This window comes from Channa argus, chromosome 7 (genome assembly GCF_033026475.1).
Source record: "Channa argus isolate prfri chromosome 7, Channa argus male v1.0, whole genome shotgun sequence".
Lineage (NCBI taxonomy): Eukaryota > Metazoa > Chordata > Actinopteri > Anabantiformes > Channidae > Channa > Channa argus.
This window is the reverse complement of record NC_090203.1, coordinates 6,400,773-6,422,287: the sequence shown is the minus strand read 5'-3', so window position 1 is coordinate 6,422,287 and position 21,515 is coordinate 6,400,773. Positions and strand designations below refer to the sequence as shown.

General features: G+C 37.3%; 2 protein-coding genes across 2 annotated transcripts in view; both read right to left on the bottom strand.

Annotated features, from left to right (window-relative positions):
* Positions 1 to 473: 473 nt before the first annotated feature.
* On the bottom strand, positions 474 to 7,145 carry LOC137130589 (sialic acid-binding Ig-like lectin 5). Its single transcript, XM_067510951.1, has 9 exons — positions 7,025 to 7,145; positions 6,421 to 6,533; positions 5,707 to 6,105; positions 5,162 to 5,482; positions 4,690 to 4,989; positions 2,526 to 2,819; positions 2,311 to 2,422; positions 1,601 to 1,667; positions 474 to 1,308 (listed from the first exon to the last, which is right to left on the bottom strand). Exons 2-9 carry the CDS (start codon positions 6,479 to 6,481, stop codon positions 886 to 888), a joined length of 1,977 nt encoding a protein of 658 aa, XP_067367052.1. The 5' UTR covers positions 6,482 to 6,533; positions 7,025 to 7,145; the 3' UTR covers positions 474 to 885.
* A 5,604-nt stretch (positions 7,146 to 12,749) lies between these two features.
* The window catches only part of LOC137130186 (uncharacterized), a 46,667-nt gene continuing 37,901 nt past the window's right edge, over positions 12,750 to 21,515 (bottom strand). Inside the window, exons 17-22 of the mRNA XM_067510006.1 lie at positions 18,020 to 18,116; positions 17,551 to 17,850; positions 16,394 to 16,687; positions 16,179 to 16,290; positions 15,540 to 15,591; positions 12,750 to 13,901 (exon numbers count right to left, since the gene is read on the bottom strand). Of these exons, the coding sequence (XP_067366107.1) occupies positions 13,476 to 13,901; positions 15,540 to 15,591; positions 16,179 to 16,290; positions 16,394 to 16,687; positions 17,551 to 17,850; positions 18,020 to 18,116 (1,281 nt within the window). The 3' untranslated portion in view covers positions 12,750 to 13,475. The remainder of the gene's footprint in view (positions 13,902 to 15,539; positions 15,592 to 16,178; positions 16,291 to 16,393; positions 16,688 to 17,550; positions 17,851 to 18,019; positions 18,117 to 21,515) is intronic.

Genomic DNA, 21,515 nt, shown 5'->3' with positions numbered 1-21,515 from the left:
TATTGTGCAAGATATGTGTGAGCTGTTCTGAGCAAAGACACTATAGTGAGTATGCATTTTCAGATTTCCTTATTTGGCATCACTTCATTTTCAGCAGTTACCTCAAAGCTACCTCACATTCACACATAGGACTTAGACTGGCCTGAGCACTGGTAACTTTACAGCAGCTTTCAGTGTCCTGCACACGGATTATCCACCTGTGCACAGGTGGGGCCACCGACTCAAACTCTTTAGTTTGAAGTAAAAATAAAAGATGGTCCAAGTTGGATTTAGTTACTTAAATATGTTAAGATAATACTAACAGTAAAACTACTACTAATTATAATTTCTAATAATCATGCATCTACAGCTGTTCTACATGATATTCAAGACTTGAATCTACTAATGGAGATTAACATTAGTGTAAACATAATTTTGAAGGTGAACTTTGTTTCCCAGCTTTTTGCTTTTTACTGTTCTCTGCTAATATTTCAAGTTATTCTACACAGCTGATTTGATGTGAAGCTGAAGATGAATGGGCTGAATGAATGATACAGTGTGTGCACTAGGCCTTTTACACCTTTTACTGTGGTTACATTGAATGGTGTTACATCGCGGTGCTAATCAACACACACGGAAATGTCATCTACATGTTGAAGAGAGAAGATATCAAAATAAAAAAATGTGACATGAGAAATATATGCCCAGGAAGTCTCCTTCGTTTCTGCCAACACACTGTTAAAACACTTGCTGTCCATTATGTACAGTGGTCATTCATACTGTAAGTTATTGTTTTTGTTGATTTTTTAAAATTATATAACATTTCTGTTTAGTAAACTAGTTATTTTGATGTGTCCATTAGTCTCATATTGCTTTAAAATTGGGCTTTTAAAGCGTCAAACACTTTTATTCTTCAGAGACTCCATTAAGGTAAATCCGCCCCATTATTTCATTAACATTAGAATAAAGTGCCATATCCTCACCTCCCTCCACCTCTGCCTGAATAACCTGTTCTGACTCCTTATCTCCTATCACCACGGCTGCCTCTTCATAAACCACCAACATCTCACTCTCTTCTCGGACATTATTTTGTCTGTCCATAGTTTTTTCTTTCTTAATTTCAGCGTATTCCGAGTCCCTGGTTTTTTGTGTCCCCTTGTCCTCTGTGGGACTCTTTCTTTTCAACTTGGAGACGTCGATGTCAGTGTACTCCACTTCTTTTGGATTCACGTTATCTTCACCAGGTGCTAAGGGCCAAGCAGCCTCAGCTCCTTCAGCTGCCTGTTGGTCACGAGTTATATCATCTACTATTGCTTGATCAGCATCAACCTGTAAGAATCAATGTAGAAATGATATCTTTAGTATCTAACTTATGAAATTTCAGCTTCCACAAAACAAAGTCACAAAAGTAATTTGAAGCACTGTCACTGTGACTATAAGAATTCTTGGACCAAAATGCAGACCTGATCTTTTATGATAAATTACATTTGACTAGAACCTGTTTGGTTTAACTCCCAGTGTTGAAATCAAAGGACAATGATAGAAGTGGAAGAAAAAAATAACTTATTAACTGCAAATAATAATAGAAAGAGATATAATAGAAATAAAAGTCAATAATTACCAGTGGAACTGCCTGAGTAGTCACCATCTCCACATTCTCAGTCAGATTTACAGAACTCTGTTTTTTTCTAGAGAACAATGTAATGTGACAAACATTAACAAATAATATTAAAAGTATTAAACATGTATTTTGTAGTTAAAGTCACTGCGTTTCATAACAGGTTGATAAAAGACAAAAAGGTCACGTAGGTGTGACAGTGGCTCAGCAGCATAACTTGACAGCCACAAAACTTTCTGTGTGCAGTTTCCATAATTTCCCCTATTCATATAACACAGATTTATGAATTAGAAAGTCAATGCATTGCATGACTATTTATGACCAGCAATACCAGCAATATGTGGGTGAGAGGTAGGATATAAATCGACAAATAATGAATCATTTGCTCGATCACGTGTGGAAACTATATGTATTTTGTTCAGCACACAACAATCTACACAAAACAAAAACAGACATGAGGCTCAAATTTCTTGTCTCTACAATCTGAATATGTGTACTAGGTGCTGCAGTAAGAACACACTGAGGAATGTTATGATATACCTCAAGAAATATTTAGTATTTAAGTACTAATTATGTAAATTGAACTGTAAATTGGATAAATGTGCTAAAACACTTGTGTGATGCTACTTTACAAAGTCAGTTAAATGACAGGACAAAAAAACACAAATTCTTGACCAAAAAAGAATTTAAAACCCAGAATAGTAAAACTATACCTGATGCATTTCCTTGCTGAACAGGTGATGGTTGCAGAAAGAAGAATCCCAATGAGAAATGCAGGAATGACCTGTAGCCAATAAATGTTTGTGGATAAATCTGTGAGGGAATCTGAAGTCAAGTGGGAAAAAATAATTATGGTTACAGCTGTTTTCTTGTTGTTCTTGGTGATAATATAAGAGAACAAGCAGTTACAGTAGGTAGCAGCACTTACAGTGATCTTTAACGTCTTGTTGTGAGACATTTTTCACTGAGAGGTTGTGTTTGGTTTGTCCATTGTCATTGCTGCTGACACATTCAAAAGTGGTTTTGCTCTGAGCCATCAGAGAAAGTCTGATGCTGCTGTTGACTGTGTGGTTTGACACAGTGGTAGTGACAGAGTACTCAGTGTGGTTCTCCAACAGAGGCCATTTGATGGTGGGTAAAGGAAGCCCCTCACTGATACAGACACAGGTCAGGACGTCCAACTGATTCACACATCTAGAGTCATTTAAGATCTTTGGACCAACTGCAAACACAAACACAGTATCAGCATCACAGTTAACATACAGTAAAATGCTTTTGTGGCGTTTTGTTCAAACCATGTTTAGTCCATGTGATAACAGATGGAGGGAAACTTTTAACAGAACATGTCAGATTTAAAGCATCACCCTCCTTAACAGTTTTTATTCCAGTAATTAAAGGTTTCTGCAACTCTTTAAGAGAAAAATCCAGAAAAACTATTAGAGTTTATCTGAGAAAATAATTAAGGCCCAGATTGAGCTTGAAAACAATTGGAAACTTTTAAAATGTCTTGATGACCTAAAGATAAAATAATGAAGAACCTACTGTAACTATATTTCCTTTCAAAGAGCAAAATGTACTCACATGTTGTTACATTAACTATTTTGGTTGGTGTTCAAATAGTTTTCTGTACAGATGAACTGTCCATAACTGTCTAATGTCATATTATAGATGCTGGCCCAACATGCTGTTGTGATTTGTGTTTATTTTTTATGATAAAGAACCCAGATGTAGTCCATGTAATAACAGATGCAGGTTAGAACTTCAACAATTTTCACTTTGTATTGTTCTTTCCAGTATTTAATTAGTGTGATTGCTGAAAACAATCACACTATTGTTGTTTCCAGTATTTAATTTTATTATTATTATTATTATTATTATTATTATTATTATTATTATTATTATTACGGATTCTTCCGTTGATTTTCGGCACGCTGTAAGTCCTGAATGCTAAAAGCTGCAAACATGGTTCCAACTGTAATATGTTAAGCATGGTTGGGAGAGGTGTGCTCACTACCCGGTGTGCTGTCAGCTAATGTACTGTAATTATTATGAATATTAATATATTTTTTTTGAATGGAAAGTCTATGGGAGTGATGTTTAAACTGCAATATCTCAAAAACTACATATGGTAGCATGATGAAGCTCTGTGTACTGCTGCCCCATGTGCTTCACATGTTACAGTATGGGCTCTCTAGTGCCACCGTGTGGTCAGTAATATAACTCGGTTTTTAACTCCTTTAATTTTTTTTTCCTGATTTCACTTCTACTGTATATTGTACAGTGCCCTTGGTACTATCACGTGCGCGACCTAGTGACCACTGCGGCTTTTTCGATCTTTTTTTTTAAGCTAATGCAATGACTGACTTGAATGAAACTCTACACATACGTGCAGGACACTGCCCTGAACACGCGTGTTAAACGTTTCTCCACTGGGGGCGCTATTGTGGGTGCGTATTTTATGATCAGGACTTCATTAGTGTTGAGAGGGCAAGATGGCAACAGTTGATTCCTTTGGACAGGCTGCCATCTGCTGGAGAGTTGGTGAATAGCAATTGAAAATTTATGTGCTGTCACTTCTAAATAGTTCAATATCTCAAAAACTACACATGCTAACGTGATGAAACTTGGTGTACAACTGCCCCATGATGAAATGCTTCACATGCTACAGTGTTGCCTCTATTGCTCGGCTGGACATGTCATTTCTACAACGTTCAGAGCTGCAGATTCGGCGATGGCTGCAGCGGCTGGCTTTCAGCAATCACACGCATTTTCTGTAGGAAATGCCCATTCTAGTTCTATTTAATTTCAGTTTTTTAACATCTAAGAAAATATGCCAGTAAATTTTATATTCAAGAGTAAAACATTTTTTAACACTTCGATTAGTTTCAGAATTTCTACACTAAACTTTGTGGTGTGTTTTCTATTTTATGATCAATGCACAGTTTGCTGTACTCACAGTTTACAGTATTTATGACTGCATGTAAATTCCTAACAGTAAAGTTGGCACCTGCACTCATGTCAGTGTCACTAACATAAGAAAACATACAGTAGTAACTATTAACCATCACAAACACAGTTTAAACTCTACTTACATGTCACTGTTACATCAGTGACTTGTTTCTTCAGGGTGTTGTTCAGATGTTTTGCTGTGCAGATGTACTGTCCAGAATGGTCTGCTGTCACATTAGAGATGGAAAGAGCGGCCATTCCAGTTTGTTTCTGAGGTTCAGTGTCTTTCTTCCGATTAGCTTCTGTTCTGTTCTGCATGTTTTGCTCAGAAAGTTTTGTCCACATGACAAATGAAGGAGGGAAACTTTCAACACTGCAAGTCAGATTCAGAGTCTCACCCTCCTTTACACTTGTTTTCCCAGTGATTTTAACTTCCTTCACATCTATAAGACAACATGTAATATGTATTAAATACAATTTCATAACAACCCTAAACTCCCCACTTTCCTGTAGGATCATTGACTGTGTAAAATTGACACAGTTCAGATTAACTATATGACAGTGTATCTATTAACATGTATGTAGATGGAAAAGTTTCAGATTAGTTTTACTTACAGGACACATTCAGAGTCACTGTCTTCTCTGTCATCATGTTTCCTGTGAACCTGACCTTACAGGTGACCTCTGTGCCATGGTGTTCAGCTGAAGGGTCAAAGGTCAAGGTTGAGCTGTGTCTCTGTGTGACAGCAGTCAGATTCTCAGTTTTGAAATCAGTGATGTTTCCTGTGATGTGAGAATCATTAACTCCTGCTCTTCTCCATGTCCAGGTAATTTCAGGAACAGATCCAGAGCAGAGACCAGGAGCAGTGCAGGTCAATGTGGCCTGATGTCCCTCTGTCAGTGGAGGAATCATCACTGTGGGCTTCTGACTCAGACCTAATGGAGAGTAGAGAGCAGTCTGAGGATTGTCACTTACATTTAGACAAAATTAATCTGATACGTTAAACATTTTTATGGAGCAATAGGTAGAAGTGATGTTACTTATGTAACTACTGCAGTTCCTACTCACTGCCCACAGAGGTCGTTTAATGCCAAACATTACTTCATGTACCATTAAGACTATAAATAGATGTACATGTATTTATTATAGTTCTTCATACCTTTAACAGAGACTGTTACTTGTTGAGATCCACTTTGTCTCCCAGGCATCGAACTTTTAACTCTGACCCAATAGGATCCAGAGTCTGACTCCTTGAGGTCATTGATGATGATGCTGCAGTTGTTTTGACTCATTTCAGGCTCCAACAGTGAAACTCGTTCTCTAAACTCAGACTGAACGTTTTTTTTCTTTTTCTTACTGTGAAATATCTTGTCTGATTCATTACAGTTTCGTTTAGATGCTTCACATCTGAACCAAACTATAGTATGAAGTCTATTACCAGGATCAGTAGAGAAAGAACACGGTATCACAACACAGAGTCCAGCCTCGGCTTTTATTACACCTTCAATAAGGCTAATACAGGAGTTATTATGACAGGATGGACGTCCCAGTGATGCTCCTGTTAACACAAACAGAAAAAAGACATATAATGAAAATACACAATGAAATGTATTTATTGATGCAAATAAGCTGCTCCTCTTTATAAACAGTCCTTTAAATAACTACACTACACGTATAAAGTAAGTGAATAGGTGCTGTGAGTAAAGCTACTATTGAGCTACTAAAGTCAAGGAGGAAAATGAACAGGTCTACATCTAACTTGTACGTATGACAGGAAAACATATATAAGTACATTTGTCATTATATTTTGCAAACTACTTTGATTATATCATTAACAATGGCATCAAAACAAGATTACGATGAAGTTGAATACCTGTATCAGCATTGCTGCTTCTCACAGAGAAAAGCAGAGTCGCCCAGATGAAAACTTTCATTCTGATTTGCAGTTTGAGACAGTCAGTCTCTCCCACACAGACAAACTTTGCACTAAAATGCAGTATAAATAAGGGTGTGAATAAGAGTTTGTTGTTCCTAAAAAAACAAAATGATGAAGAGAAAGCAAGGTTTCATCACAACACAAGTGTTTTCTACAGCTCTAAAAGAAAAATACCTCTATCATCACAAAAATGACATTATAGCTGCAAACTCTGAGTTAGTGTCGTTGTTTCTCACAGAGAAGCACAGAGTTACTAAGACCAACAAAAACGTCCTAATTTAAGATGACAGACAGTAAGACAGTAAGTCTCCTTCTTAACAGGACAAACCGTTTATGTTAGAACCATAAAACACATGAGCACAGCACATGCAAAAATCCAATCAGGGATCTGACTAACATGTTAGGAGTTGTGAGTCCTTGAAATGTTTTATTTTGAAGCACTTTATGATCTGTTTAAGAGAGCAGTGAAATGAATAAACTTCATCGCAAAAACAACTGAAAATATAGTTCAGAATTTAAACCCACATAAAATAAATGTTACCTCTTTGTCCTGTTCTCTAGCTCCTTTCTCTCCTCTGCTCTGAAGTGTGTCTCTCTTCCTCATCATGTTGTAGTTTTCTCTCTTTGCAATACAAGACTTTTCCAGGAAGTTGTCTACACACTGCTGGTCATTAATTCATCTCTGCTTAGACTGTTACACTTAAACCTACAATCACCTGATATCACATAATACATATGCATCCACATAATGACATAATTATTTATGCATCCAGTTGGGAATATGCCAGTGTGTACTGAATAATGAGAGAAAAAAAAATAAATCTATCACTTTCAGAATTAAAAAGAAACCCACTTTTTTTAAATTCAACTGCATGCTGATCTTTTAGTTTAATGGTTTGAGCTAATTTATATTCAAAGGTCTCATAAAAAAAACAAAATATACACTGCTTCTCTATAACAACTTCCTTTTCACACTTGAATTTGCGCAATTAGAACTTTGCATGATACTTTTATATATGATCATTTTTGAAACATTTTTGTGACACAGATTATTTTGTCACTGTACATCAACTACTGTACAGGTGTGTTTGAGTGTGATCATCAGTACTGAGCTAAGCTGCAGCTGGCAGTTCAAACTTGTCACTTACGGATTGGTGTACTCTGTATTGAGAAATGCCCCTTGTCATTTAACCCTTGTGTGGTCTTCCAATTCTGTATGCTCCCTTTGTCCTAACGGTCAAAAATGACTCGCCATCACTAAACCTCTAATATAAAGCAGCTGAACTTAATATCAAACCTCAAATCAGTTTAGCATGAAGAAATAACCTCATCATTTATCACAAACTCTGTGTCTGTCTAGGTTTCCCCTCCTCAGTGTGCAGTATTTCATCAATATTCAAAATTTTTCTGCTGCTAAAGGTTCCTGCATAGGAGTAAAATGTTTTTAGCAAAACAGTGTACGTACAAGTTAGAGCAGGACAAAGGACTTCTGAATGGGAAACAAGTAGGCAAACAGAAACTATTTAACAACAGCCTGACTATAAACACAACTACAATATCTACCAACCTTTTGGCAACACATCTTTTGGGAGGTAGGAAACTAAAGTGGTGGGTGGTGAAGGCCTCTCTCCTCCTTGTTGCACGTAGCACAGGGGGTAGCTCAGGCTTGTTGTTTCTGACTGTGCCAACCATGATCTTCTTCTTCAGCAGCTGCTGGCCAAACTCATAATATGTGAAGAAACTGTCACACGTGATATTGTGACCCCTCAGTCCAGGGTTGTAGAGGTACGGCAGGTGCTCCACCCACTTCTCTAAGCAGAAACTGGATCTACATCAATTCCAGCCATGTGGACTCGTCGTGGGCTCACTGACCTAGTCCCACACAAAGAGCATAGACCAATTGTAAACTTTAAAATGTTGACTGATGAGATGTAGAGGTTTGGTGGGTTTTTACAGAAACATCACTTTGTCAGTGGCCACACAGTAGCTCAGAACTAACAGTGTTCTGTTACCTGTGTGGAAAAACATCTCATACCTGCTGTCTCCTCTGTGGTCATGTTTCCTGTGAACCTGACCTTACAGGTGACCTCTGTTCCATGGTGTTCAACTGAAGGGGTAAAGGTCAAGTCAGAGTCTCAATTCTGAAATCAGCGACGTTTCCTGTGATGTGAGAATCCTTAAATCCTGTGCACTGAGTAATGAAAGAGAGTGAAAGGGTGAGAGAAAAGGAAACACCACATACTGTATGTGGTGTTTGAATGAATCTTGTTTCATGCTAACACATAACAGACATTATGCATAATGTATTACATGTAACATATTACTATGTAATGTATGTTATGTTATGTTTACATAATAACTTTGTATGCTTGACTAAATGCTTTGTACTGGATAATATTGGTGGTGTTAGCGAAATCATGAAACAACTTTCACACTGCCAAAAAACATGTATTCATGCAGGATCTTCATCCTGCTTCTTAAATTCACTTACATGCAATAATTGGTTATTGTGCTTTTTGCCCCAAAGGTCTCACAAAAAAAACAAAATCATACAGAATTAAACTACTGCTTTTCTGCAACAACTTCTTTCTCACACTTTGAGTTGTTAAATTAGAACTATGATTAACTACAAAGTGACTACAGTCTGTTCCCATCAGTTTATTTAAAGCTGCAAGTTGAACAGACACTGCAAAATCTATAGACATTTGTGTGTGTATGTGTTTGTGTGTGTGTGTGTGTTTGTGTGTGTACCAGAAGTCAGACAGGGTTTGCTGTAAACGAGAACTTAATAAATTCTTGTCAAACACATTAACACATTTTGCACACATTAAAATAAAAAGGTGATTTAAAGCACTCGGATTAAATCCTGACTTAGCTGTTTACATGGACATTAATTTGAAAAGATGTGTGTTTACACGCTGAAAGCATTTGATCAGAATATCACTTATTTGACAAGCACAGCAGCACTGTTCAGGAAATACAACAGGAGAGAACAAGAATCAGAACAACAGCCAACAACACTTGTCATCCAGCCTGAAAGACGGCTACATGGCTGTAATGTGCATGTTCATCCTATTCTGATTATTCGGGTTGTTTTACAGTAAATGTAACACTGTAACTCACTAAACAAACTCACTAAAGCACTAACACTATGATATATGAAATGGAATGTGGAATTGTCTTGGTCACGTCAGATTAACACAGGCTCATTTGAAACCTGAATATCACAGCTCTGTTGTATGAACTATTTACAGGAGTGTCATTCAATAACAGTCCAACATGTATATCATAGCATATCATTCTAGCAAAGTGTAAAATGTGTGTTGCAATCATATACAGCAGTGGTGGCTGGTGCAAAAATATAGGAATGTTTAGTTATGAGGTAGAAAAACGATACTGCTAAATGAATATAAAACATGAAAATTATGTAGTGATGAAAACTTCAATCACATCATAATGTTACAGCAGTTTGATGTCGACTTTTCTTTATTTCTTTAACAAATGCTGACATGACTGTTTTGTGCATAGTGTGAACAATGTTTACAGCTTTAATAATGTATTTTAAACATATTAAGACTCCTTTTTTCGGGGTAATCAAAGGGGACAACACGCCAGCACCTCATTCTGACCCCCCACCACTTATTTTACTGCTTTCTCATTCTTGTTTTCTATCACCTGCTGGTCTGCACAGTACGTGCAGTTAAGTGGTCATTATACCACACCTCAAGTTTGCAAGTTGCAACTGTCTTCTGCAAACATGAAGTGCATAAAGAAAAAGAAGTTACATTAATTATACTTTACCAGACATCGACTGCTTGTACGTGCAGACTGGAAGCATCCAGTTTCAATAATGCAGAAGTACAAAGCAGCCTTGAACAGTCTGACATTTCTGCATACGTGAGCTGCATAAGGCGGAACAACTTAACAAAAATGATCCAGTTTTTAGCTTTTTAAATGGTAGGAGACTTTGATTTCAAATCTTCTGATACTGGATTGTGTTGGATGCCGATAAGTGGATAATACAGAGAATGAGAACTATTTGACTTTCTATCAGTCTACAGTTCTCACATGTCACTGTTACATTTGTATCCAAAGTCCAGTTTGTGATGGGATGTTTGGACCTTTGTTCAATGATTCCAGACACTTTCACGCCTTTGAGAAACATTTGAATTGAATGTAATAGACATCAATTGCGTCATTATTATCAACATGGACTTGTGGTTTGACCTGGAATTCTGGATTTTTCCCAGTGGAGTTTCAACAGTGATGTCTTCTTTGTGACTCTGCTCTGTTCTTCCTCTTGTCACTTCTCAAACTTTCTCCTTTGTGTGAAGGTATTACATAATAAACCTTGTAATAATAATGGCTTTATTTATAAAGCATTTATCAAAGTACAAAGTGCTGTACAGTAAAAAGGGAAAAATGAAAAAATAAATCAATACAATTTGGGTAAATATATTGTAGCGACCCGAAGCTTATGGGAGATAACTGTGGGAGGCAGCGAGGCTGAAGCTAAGGCCCTAACTGACTTAGCTAACTAAGCTAATGGACTAGCTTGAGTGCTAACGGAATAACACGAGAGCAAATTTGTACAAAATAGCAGGCAGAAAGAAAAAGACTTCTGCTACAAAATTCGAACGACTCCAAATGTCTTGAGATGTCTGACAGGAAGAAATTATACAAGACTTGCGTTTTATCAACTCACTGGTGAAGCGTAGATGACTAAGGTTAACTTTTGAACAACGTCTAACAGTGGCCGGTCACCGTGATGGCTACTCCTATACACAGCACTTTCCCTCTCGGTGCCGGCCAACACATATAACATGTATAACAAAACCAGGACGTCTGAACACACTAATAACAGTAATCCTAACACAAATCATACACATTAAACACAGAGACATATTCACATGGCGTTTACCCATAATTCCCCGGGGGTCACTGTGTCAGCCCCCAAACTAACCCACTTACCGGGCCGTTACAATATAAACTGAAAGAAAAGCACAAAGTAAAAGAAAATCAAGTGACATACATAGAATATACTATTTAAACTAAACCAGGAGTTTTACATCTCAGGAAAGGCAATTTGATAAAAATGTGTTTTAAGACGAGACTTAAAAGATGATAGTGAGTCAGACAGCCTGATTTCCTCACGCAGGTCATTCCACAGTTTTGGAGCCATGAAGGAAAATGTTCCATCCCCCTTGGTTTTTAACAGGGAAGTTGGAGCAAACAGTCCACTGTCTGATGATCTTAAGTTTTATAATGGCACATATGGTATTAAAATATCAGAAATGTCAGATTGAGCAAAACCATGCAGGGCTTTATAAGTAATCAGTAAAATCTTAAAATGTATCCTAAGATAAACAGGGAGCCAATGCAGAGACACATAACAAGGAGTAATGTGACTGAATGTCCCGGTTCTAGCTGCTGAGTTCTGAACAACTTGTAGGCGTTTTAGGTCCTTTTGACGACGTGAAGAAAATAGGCTATTGCAATAATCAAGACGAGAGGAAATAAAAGCATGAATAATAGTCTTAGCATCATTAAAAGTTAACATTGGTCTGATCTTTGGAAATATTACTAAGATTATAGAAGCAGGACTGATCTCGTTTAGTAATGTGATGCTCAAAACTCAAGTTGCAGTCAAATGAAACACCAAGATTTCTGGCAACTGGCTTAACGGATTTTAATAAAGGCCCTAAGGATGGCAGTATATTACTGGAAATATTTTGAGGTCCAATTATAAGAATTTCTGATTTATTTAATTTAATTTAAGAACATTTAAGGACATCCAATTTCTAATATCGGACATACAGCCTTGTAGAGAACTCAGCCTACTTATGGTCAATAGGAGTAATAGGGAAATACAGCTGTGCGTCATCAGCATAGCAGTGAAATGACATATTATGTCTGCGTATAACATCATCCAGTGGGAGCATGTAGAGTAAGAAAAGAATTGGACCAATTATTGATCCTTGGGGAACGTGATACTCAGAGGGGGAGAGGGATGACATATACTTCTCAATGGAAACACAAGATTTCCTATTTGACAAATATGAAGCAAACCAGTTTAAAAGCTGTGCCCAATGTACCCACCCAGTGCCTCAGTGTCTCCAACAGAATATTATGATCTACTGTGTCAAATGCAGCTCTTAAGTCCAACAGCACCAGAACAGAGCATAAGCCACAGTCAGCATTAATTTGAAGGTCATTTGTGAGACACAGGAGAGATGTCTCTGTGTTGTGGTTTTTGCAAACACCTGATTAGAACTTTTCAAAAATGTTATTTGTTTCCAAAACTGTTGGCAACTGCTGTGAGTCCAGTTTTTCTAGAATTTTAGAGACAAATGGCAATTTGGAAATGGGACGGTAGCTGTCCAGGAGAGAAGGATCAAGACCAGGTTTCGTTGAAACTGGCTGTATGCAGGCAACTTTGAAATAATCAGGGACACAACATTACTCAGTGATTTGTTCAATATGATAAGCAAGTGTGGTGCTACACAGACTAAGACTTCTAGTAAAAACTTGGAATAATATCAAGTGGACTAGTTGATGCTTCCATATGCAAAATGGTATTAAGTAGCTTAGACAGTGATGGGAGAGAAATAATTCAGGGAGTTTCGATAATGACAAACCACATCCAGAAATAAAGGATTTTGAGTGATACAACCGCTAATTTACTCCACTTTGGAACCAAAGTGTGACAAAACTTATTGCCATCAGCAACACAATTGGCAGAGGCATGAGGGGGTAGAGGGTTAACTGGCCTATCAACAGTATGAATGTACATTAATCTCATATTGCCTTAAAATATTGTTTTTAAAGTGTGAAACACCTGTAAAGCAGTATACAAACAACCTTTGGTGTTACAATATTTGAATTGCCTCTGCCCTGTTTAGCAGTGATCCTCCCATGACATGGCCATTCGTGTATCAGAGCACAATTTCTGCATTATAATCAACCCATATTTTACACTCACTTTTCTTAATTTATTCTTCAGAACCTCCATTAAGTGGAATCTCCCCCATTATTTCATTAACATTAGAATACAGTGCCATATTCTCACCTCCCTCCACTTCTGGCTGAATAACCTGTTCTGAGTCGTTATCATCTACTATCATCACCACTGCCTCTTCATAAACCACCAACATCTCACTTTCTTCTCTGCCATTTTCTTGCTGGTCCATTGTTTTTTCTTTCTTAATCTCAGCATATTCTGTTTTGGTGATTTCTTGTGTCCCCTTGTCCTCTGTGGGACTCCTCCTTTTCAACTTGGAGACGTCGATGTCAGCGTACTCCGCTTCTTTTGGATTCATGTTATCTTCACCAGGTGCTAACGGCCAAGCAGCCTTAGCTCCTTCAGCTGCCTGTTGGTTGTTGCTTCCATTATGAGTTGTTGCTTGATCAGGATTATCCTGTAAAGTAAAACACAGAAATGATACCAGACAAAACTTAAGTACCTCGATAAAATTTCAAAAAAATACAAAAGTAATTTTTAGCACTGTTTAATTAGGGTTTATCTTGCACTTTATAGGAAAGGACAAAGGAGACTCTATGAGGAGACTAAGGTCTTTTGGAGTGCAAGGAGCAAGGACCTTCTTTGACTCTGTGCTTGGCTGGGGTTAGGGGCTGGTGGCCAGCTATGGGACAGGGACACAGACTACAGCTGTTAAACCTCCTCTGTCCTTTAAGGAGGGAGAAAAACACAAACACAGATACATCCTGTAACTATAGCCCCTTTCACACATGCAGTGGAATTCTGATATTATCCTGACTTTTTGTACGAGTGGGTGTATGTGTGAACGAAAATGTCATAATAAAACTTATTTTCTTTTCAGCTGTTTCCTTTCAGGAGTCGCCACAGCGAATCATGCGCCTCCATCAAACCCTATTCTGCATCCTCTTCTCTCACACCAACTAACTTCATGTCCTCTCTCACTACATCCATAAATGTCCTCTTTGGTCTTCGTCTAGACCTCCTACCTGGCAGCTCCAACCTCAGCATCCTTCTACCGATATATTCACAGTTTTTCCTCTGAACATGTCCAAACCACCTCAATCTGGTCTCTCTGACTTTATCTCCAACACATCTAACATGAGCTGTCCCTCTGATGTCCTCATTCCTGATGCTGTCCATCCTCGTCACTTATTCTCTCACTCGTCACTCTTTTATCGCACAACACACACTTTTCTCCAGCCGTTACAACCTGCTTGCAAATGCCTCTTCACCTCTTTTCCAAACTCTCCATTGCTCTGAACATAAGTACTTAAAGTCCTGCACCTTCTTCACCTCTGTAACCTCAGTGTCCCTCTCATTCACACACGTATTTTGTATTGCTGTGGTTAACCTTCATTTAGGTTCCTTGAAACTTCATGTTTAGGAAAAAATTGCTGTTCTGATGCCTCTTGAATGATACTGGATAACTCTTCTACTCCAGTACATTGTTGGTGTACAGATACAGTACTACTGGTACAGTACATTGTGACAGGGACTAGATGTGCTCATGCTGCTGTAACTCTGAGTGTAAGCTGGGCTCCACCTACAGACCATATACTTTCATCACAAGACAAATGAAGAACTGATTGTGCACTGTTTAGTTTAGTGTTCTTGCCTTCTTTGGTTCATCATTTAGTCCTGGACGTTTTAGTATGTGCATTTTTCCTGTGCTTTTGCAGTGGATTTTTGTTTCTTTGCCTTTTTGTCAGTAAAACCCTTTTTTATTATCCCTCCTCTCACCATCACCTCCCCCCAGTTTCTTAATGTTTTGCTGCACATTTTCACATTTTGCTGCAGTAACATGGAAATTTACACACCATGGGACGAATAAAGGTTTATCTCATCTCACATAACAATGCACTGTACGAATACCGTGACCAAAATGCAGACCTGATCTTGACTATGATCGATTACATTTGACTAGAACCTGTTTAGTTTAAGTCTCTGTGTTGAAAAGAAACGAAAATGATAGAAGTGGAAGACAAATACCTAATTAACTGTATCATTTCTGTATCATAGCCACATGTGATAATAGAAATAAAAGTGATACAACTACCAGTTGACCTGCCTGAGTGGTCACCATCTCCACATTCTCAGTCAGACTTTTTCTAGAAAAAAAATTATATAAAATGACAAAAATTAATACATAATGTAGTTAAAAGCACTATGAAAACTGGGTTTTAAAGTAGGTTGATGAAAAACAAAGTGGTCATTTAGGTGTGACAGTCGCTCAGCAGCAAGAGCAGTCAAATTATGTCAAATCATTGTATGACTGTTGATGACTATTTGCTCTACAACAGTCAGGTAATGTGTCCAGAGTGTATCACACCTCTTGTGCAGCAGTGAGAGGTAGGATATAAATGGACAAATAACAAAACATTCAGTTCAAGTTTGGGTAAAATCAGAATTTTGTTCAGTTCAACAATCTACACAATAACAAAAAACATGTCAAGACATGTCACGTTTCTTGTCTCTACAATCTGAATACGTATTCTACATGTGTATCCAGGTAGAACAGAGAAATGTTATGAATATACCTCAGGAAAATCTTGTATTTAAGTAAAGTGCAAATGATGTAAATTGAACAGTATGACACAGTAAATATACTAAAACACATGCTACTGTACAATATAACAAAAATTACAGGATAAAAAATCCTGGAAAAAAATGCAATGGAACAATAGTGAAACTATACCTGATGCATTTCCTTGCTGAACAGGTGATGGTTGCAGAAAGAAGAATCCCAATGAGAAATGCAGGAATGACCTGTAGCCACTTAATGTTTATTAATAAACCTGTGAGGGAATCTGAAGTCAAGTGGGAAAAAATAATTATGGTCACAGCATTTTCCTTGTTGTTCTTGGTGATAATATAAGAGAACAAGCAGTTACAGTAGGTAGCAGCACTTACAGTGATCTTTAACGTCTTGTTGTGAGACATTTTTCACTGAGAGGTTGTGTTTGGTTTGTCCATTGTCATTGCTGCTGACACACTCAAAACTGGTTTTGCTCTGAGCCATCAGAGAAAGTCTGATGCTGCTGTTGACTGTGTGGTTTGACACAGTGGTAGTGACAGAATACTCAGTGTGGTTCTCCAACAGAGGCCATTTGATGGTGGGTAAAGGAAGCCCCTCACTGATACACACACAGGTCAGGACGTCCAACTGCTTCACACATCTAGAGTCATTTAAGATCTTTGGACACACTAAAAACACAAACACAATATCAGAATCACAGTTAACATACAGTAAAATGCTTTTGTGGGGTTTTGTTAGAACCATGTTTAGTCCATGTGATAACAGATGGAGGGAAACTTTTAACAGTACATGTCAGATTTAAAGCATCACCCTCCTTAACAGTTTTTATTCCAGAAATTAAAGCTTTCTGCACATCTTTAAGAGAAAAATCCAGAAAAACTATTAGAGTTTATCTGGGAAAATAATTAAGGCCCAGATTGAGCTTGAAAACAATTGGAAACTTTTAAAATGTCTTGATGACCTAAAGATAAAATAATGAAGAACCTACTGGAACTGTATTTGTTTTCAAAGAGCATTTGCAAAATGTACTCACATGTTGTTACATTAACTATTTTGGTTGGTGTTCAGATATTTTTCTGTACAGCTGAACTGTCCATAACTGTCTAATGTCATATTATAGATTCTGGCCCAACATGCTTTTGTGATTTGTTTTAATTTTTATGATAAAAAACTCAGATGTATCTATGTAATAACAGATGCAGGTTAGAGCTTCACCAGTCTTCAGTTTGTATTTCTGTTTAATTTCAGTTCCTTAACATCTAAGAAAATATGGCTCAAAATATACTCGAGTAGAACAATTATTATTTTAACACATTGATTAGTTTCAGAGTATCTACACTAAGCTTTGTGCTGTGTTTTCTATTTTATGATGAATGTACAGTTTGCTGTACTCACAGTTTACAGTATTTATGACTGCATGTAAATTCCTAACAGTAAAGTTGGCACCTGCACTCATGTCAGTGTCACTAACATAAGAAAACATACAGTAGTAACTATTAACCATCACAAACACAGTTCAAAATCTACTTACATGTCACTGTTACATCAGTGACTTGTTTCTTCAGGGTGTTGTTCAGATGTTTTGCTGTGCAGATGTACTGTCCAGAATGGTCTGCTGTCACATTAGAGATGGAAAGAGCGGCCATTCCAGTTTGTTTCTGAGGTTCAGTGTCTTTCTGCAGATTAGCTTCTGTTCTGTTCTGCAATTTTTGCTCAGAAAGTTTTGTCCACATGACAAATGAAGGAGGGAAACTTTCAACACTGCAGGTTAGATTCAGAGTCTCACCCTCCTTTACACTTGTTTTCCCAGTGATTTTAACTTCCTTCACATCTGTAAGACAACATGTAATATGTATTAAATACAATTTCATAACAACCCTAAACTCCCCACTTTCCTGTAGGATCATTGACTGTAAAATTGACACAGTTCAGATTAACTATATGACAGTGTATCTCTAACATGTATGTAGATGGAAAAGTTTCAGCTTCGTTTTACTTACAGGACACATTCAGAGTCACTGTCTCCTCTGTTATTATGTTTCCTGTGAACCTGACCTTACAGGTGACCTCTGTGCCATGGTGTTCAGCTGAAGGGTCCTACTCACTGCCCACAGAGGTGGTTTAATGCCAAACATTACTTCATGTACCATTAAGAATATAAATAGATCTAAATGTATTTATTATAGTTCTTCATACCTTTAACAGAGACTGTTGCTCTTGGAGTGAATGTAAGTCCATCCTGTTTCCCAGATAATAAACCATTAACTCTGAGCTGATATGATCCAGAGTCTGACTCCTTGAGGTCATTGATGATGATGCTGCAGTTGTTTTGACTTATTTCAGGCTCCAAGAGTGAAACTCGTTCTCTAAACTCAGACTGAACATTTTGGTTGTTCTTGTTACTGTGAAATATCATGTCTGTTCCTGTACATCTTGTTTTAGATGGTTCACATCTGAACCAAACTACATATTGGGGTGTAAAGTCAGGATCAGTAATGAAAGAACACGGTATCACAACACAGAGTCCAGCCTATGCTGTTATTTCACCTTCAATAAGACGGATACAGAAATTATAACGACAGGATGGACGTCCCAGTGATGCTTCTGTTAACACAAAAAGAACAAGAAAATCAACACAATATCACATTACCAAATGAAATGTATTTAATGATGCAGATAAGCTGCTCCTCTTGATAAACACTACTTGATAACCAATGAGTCATTTAAATAACTACACTACACGTATAAAGTAAGTGAATAGGTGCTGTGAGTAAAGCTACTATTGAGCTACTAAAGTCAAGGAGGAAAATGAACAGGTCTACATCTAACTTGTACGTATGACAGGAAAACATATGTAAGTACATTTGTCATTATATATTTCAAACTGCTTTGCTTATATCATAACAATCACAAGATTACAATGAAGTTTAATACCTGTATCAGCATTGCTGCTTCTCACAGAGAAAAGCAGAGTCGCCCAGATGAAAACTTTCATTCTGATTTGCAGTTTGAGACAGTCAGTCTCTCCCACCGGACAAACTTTGCACTAAAATGCAGTATAAATAAGGGTGTGAATAAGAGTCATGTACCACAGGAACCTGTGTAAATTATTCTAAGTAACAAAGAATCTCTGAGCTGATATGATCTAGAGTCTGAGCTCATTAACATTGATGCTGCAGGTTTTTTTTAGACTCAGGTCCAACAGAGACACTTGTCCTCTTAAACCACACTTTTTCAGAGTTACTAGAGTTAAACATCGATGGTCCAGGTTGTGTAGTTGTATCACATGCTGAATTTGGCCTGAAATAGTGAATGAACATGGTAAAACAACCCAGAGTCCAGCCTCTGTGGGTATTAGACTTTCACTATTTATATTTGCAGTATTGTTTGTTTCTAAAAGAAAAAAATAATGAAGAGAAAGAAAAGTTTCACTTGTATTTCCATTAACAACACAATTGTTGTCAACAGCTCTAAAAGACAAATAGCTGTATCATCACAAAAATGACAATATAGCTGCAAACTCTGAGTTAGTGTCGTTGTCTCTCACAGAGAAGCACAGAGTTACTAAGACCAACAAAAACGTCCTAATTTAAGATGACAGACAGTAAGACAGTAAGTCTCCTTCTTAACAGGACAAACCGTTTATGTTAGAACCATAAAACACATGAGCACAGCACATGCAAAGATCCAATCAGGGATCTGACTAACATGTTAGGAGTTGTGAGTCCTTGAAATGTTTTATTTTGAAGCACTTTATGATCTGTTTAAGAGAGCAGTGAAATGAATAAACTTTATCACAAAAACAACTGAAAATATAGTTCACAATTTAAACCCACATAAAATAAATGTTACCTCTTTGTCCTGTTCTCTAGCTCCTTTCTCTCCTCTGCTCTGAAGTGTGTCTCTCTTCCTCATCATATTGTAGTTTTCTCTCTTTGCAATACAAGACGTTTCCAGGAAGTTGTTTACACACTGCTGGTCATTAATTCATCTCTGCTTAGACTGTTACACTTAAACCTACAATCACCTGATATCACATAATATTATTTATGCATCCGTTTGGGAATATGCCAGTGTGTACTGAATAATGAGAGAAAATAAAGTAGCACTTACTGCATGTGGCCTTTAAATAAATCCTGTCTCCTGCTACAGTACATTGTATAATATGTTCTATGTCCAGTATAACGATGGAAGCATCACTGAATGCTCTGTATTACTGGGTAATGTTGGTGGTGTTTGCTAAATCATGAAATAACTTCCACAGAACATTTATTCATAAATTCTAAAAAACAATAACTATTTATAATTAGGTGAATAAAATTCTTTCACAATTAAAAAGAAAATTCTTGTTTTTAAATTCGGCTGCATGCTGATCTTTTGGTTTAATGGTTTGAGCTAATTTATATTCAAAGGTCTCATAAAAAAAAAACAAATTATACAAAATGAAACCACTGCTTTTTCTATAACAACTTCCTTTTCAAACTTGAATTTGCACAATTAGAACTTTGCATGATACTTTTATGAAAGATTTTTGTAACACATCAACTAGTGTACAGGTGTGTTTGAGTGTATCATCAGTACTGAGCTAAGCTGCAGCTGTCACCAAGAACACTGTTGCCCCAGTTGGGAATAATTCTCCATCCTTGGAGTCTGGATTCCAAGGTCAAACTTGTCAATTCTGGATTGGTTTACTCAGTATTGAGAAATGTCCCTTTGTCATTTAAGCCTGGTGTGGTCTTCTAATTCTGCAAGATCCCTTTGTCCCAAGGGTCAAAAATGACCCGCCATCACTAAACCTCTATTATAAAGCAGCAGAATTTTGCAGAAGAAACAACCTCATCTTTTATCACAAACTCTGTGACTGTGTAGGTTCCCCCCCACCTCAGTGTGCAGTGCATTAATATTCAATGTTCTTTCTGCTGCTGTTGAGACGATTTTCTGGGCATGGGAAACAGTATATCTTGTTGGCTCTGGGGGCATCTTCACGACATTTTCTCTTGCCCTTGCTGCCCTGTGGTAAAGACCACCATGTTTTTTTGCTGATCTTTGCCAAAAAAGTTTGTCAGCTTCTGTACTCTTTCCTATCTTCTACTTCAGTGTGTGTTGGAGTTTGTGTGTGTGTGTCTGCCAGTGTGTCTGTGATTTGTCTGTAGTTTTTGTGGTGTATAAATAGCTTTATAACTGGCAGCTGAAAATTGAACCTTAAACAATCTTTGAACCCTTGCTGTGTAAAGTCTGCATGAAAATATGAAAATAGAAAATGGTTCATTGTTTCTAAAGTTTGGGTCATTTTAGAACAAGTTTCCTTTACTTAAATTTCAAGTTGAAAAAACAAAAATGAACAATTATTTTATCCACTGAAATTCCAAAAGAAAACAATGAACCAGTTAACTTGTTTACCGCTTTTCTCTGAGTGAGGAGACCATCTTTCCACATGTTACATATTCTTTATGTAAGTGGGAAATGTCAGTGTGTGGATGCTTCTTTAAGACACAC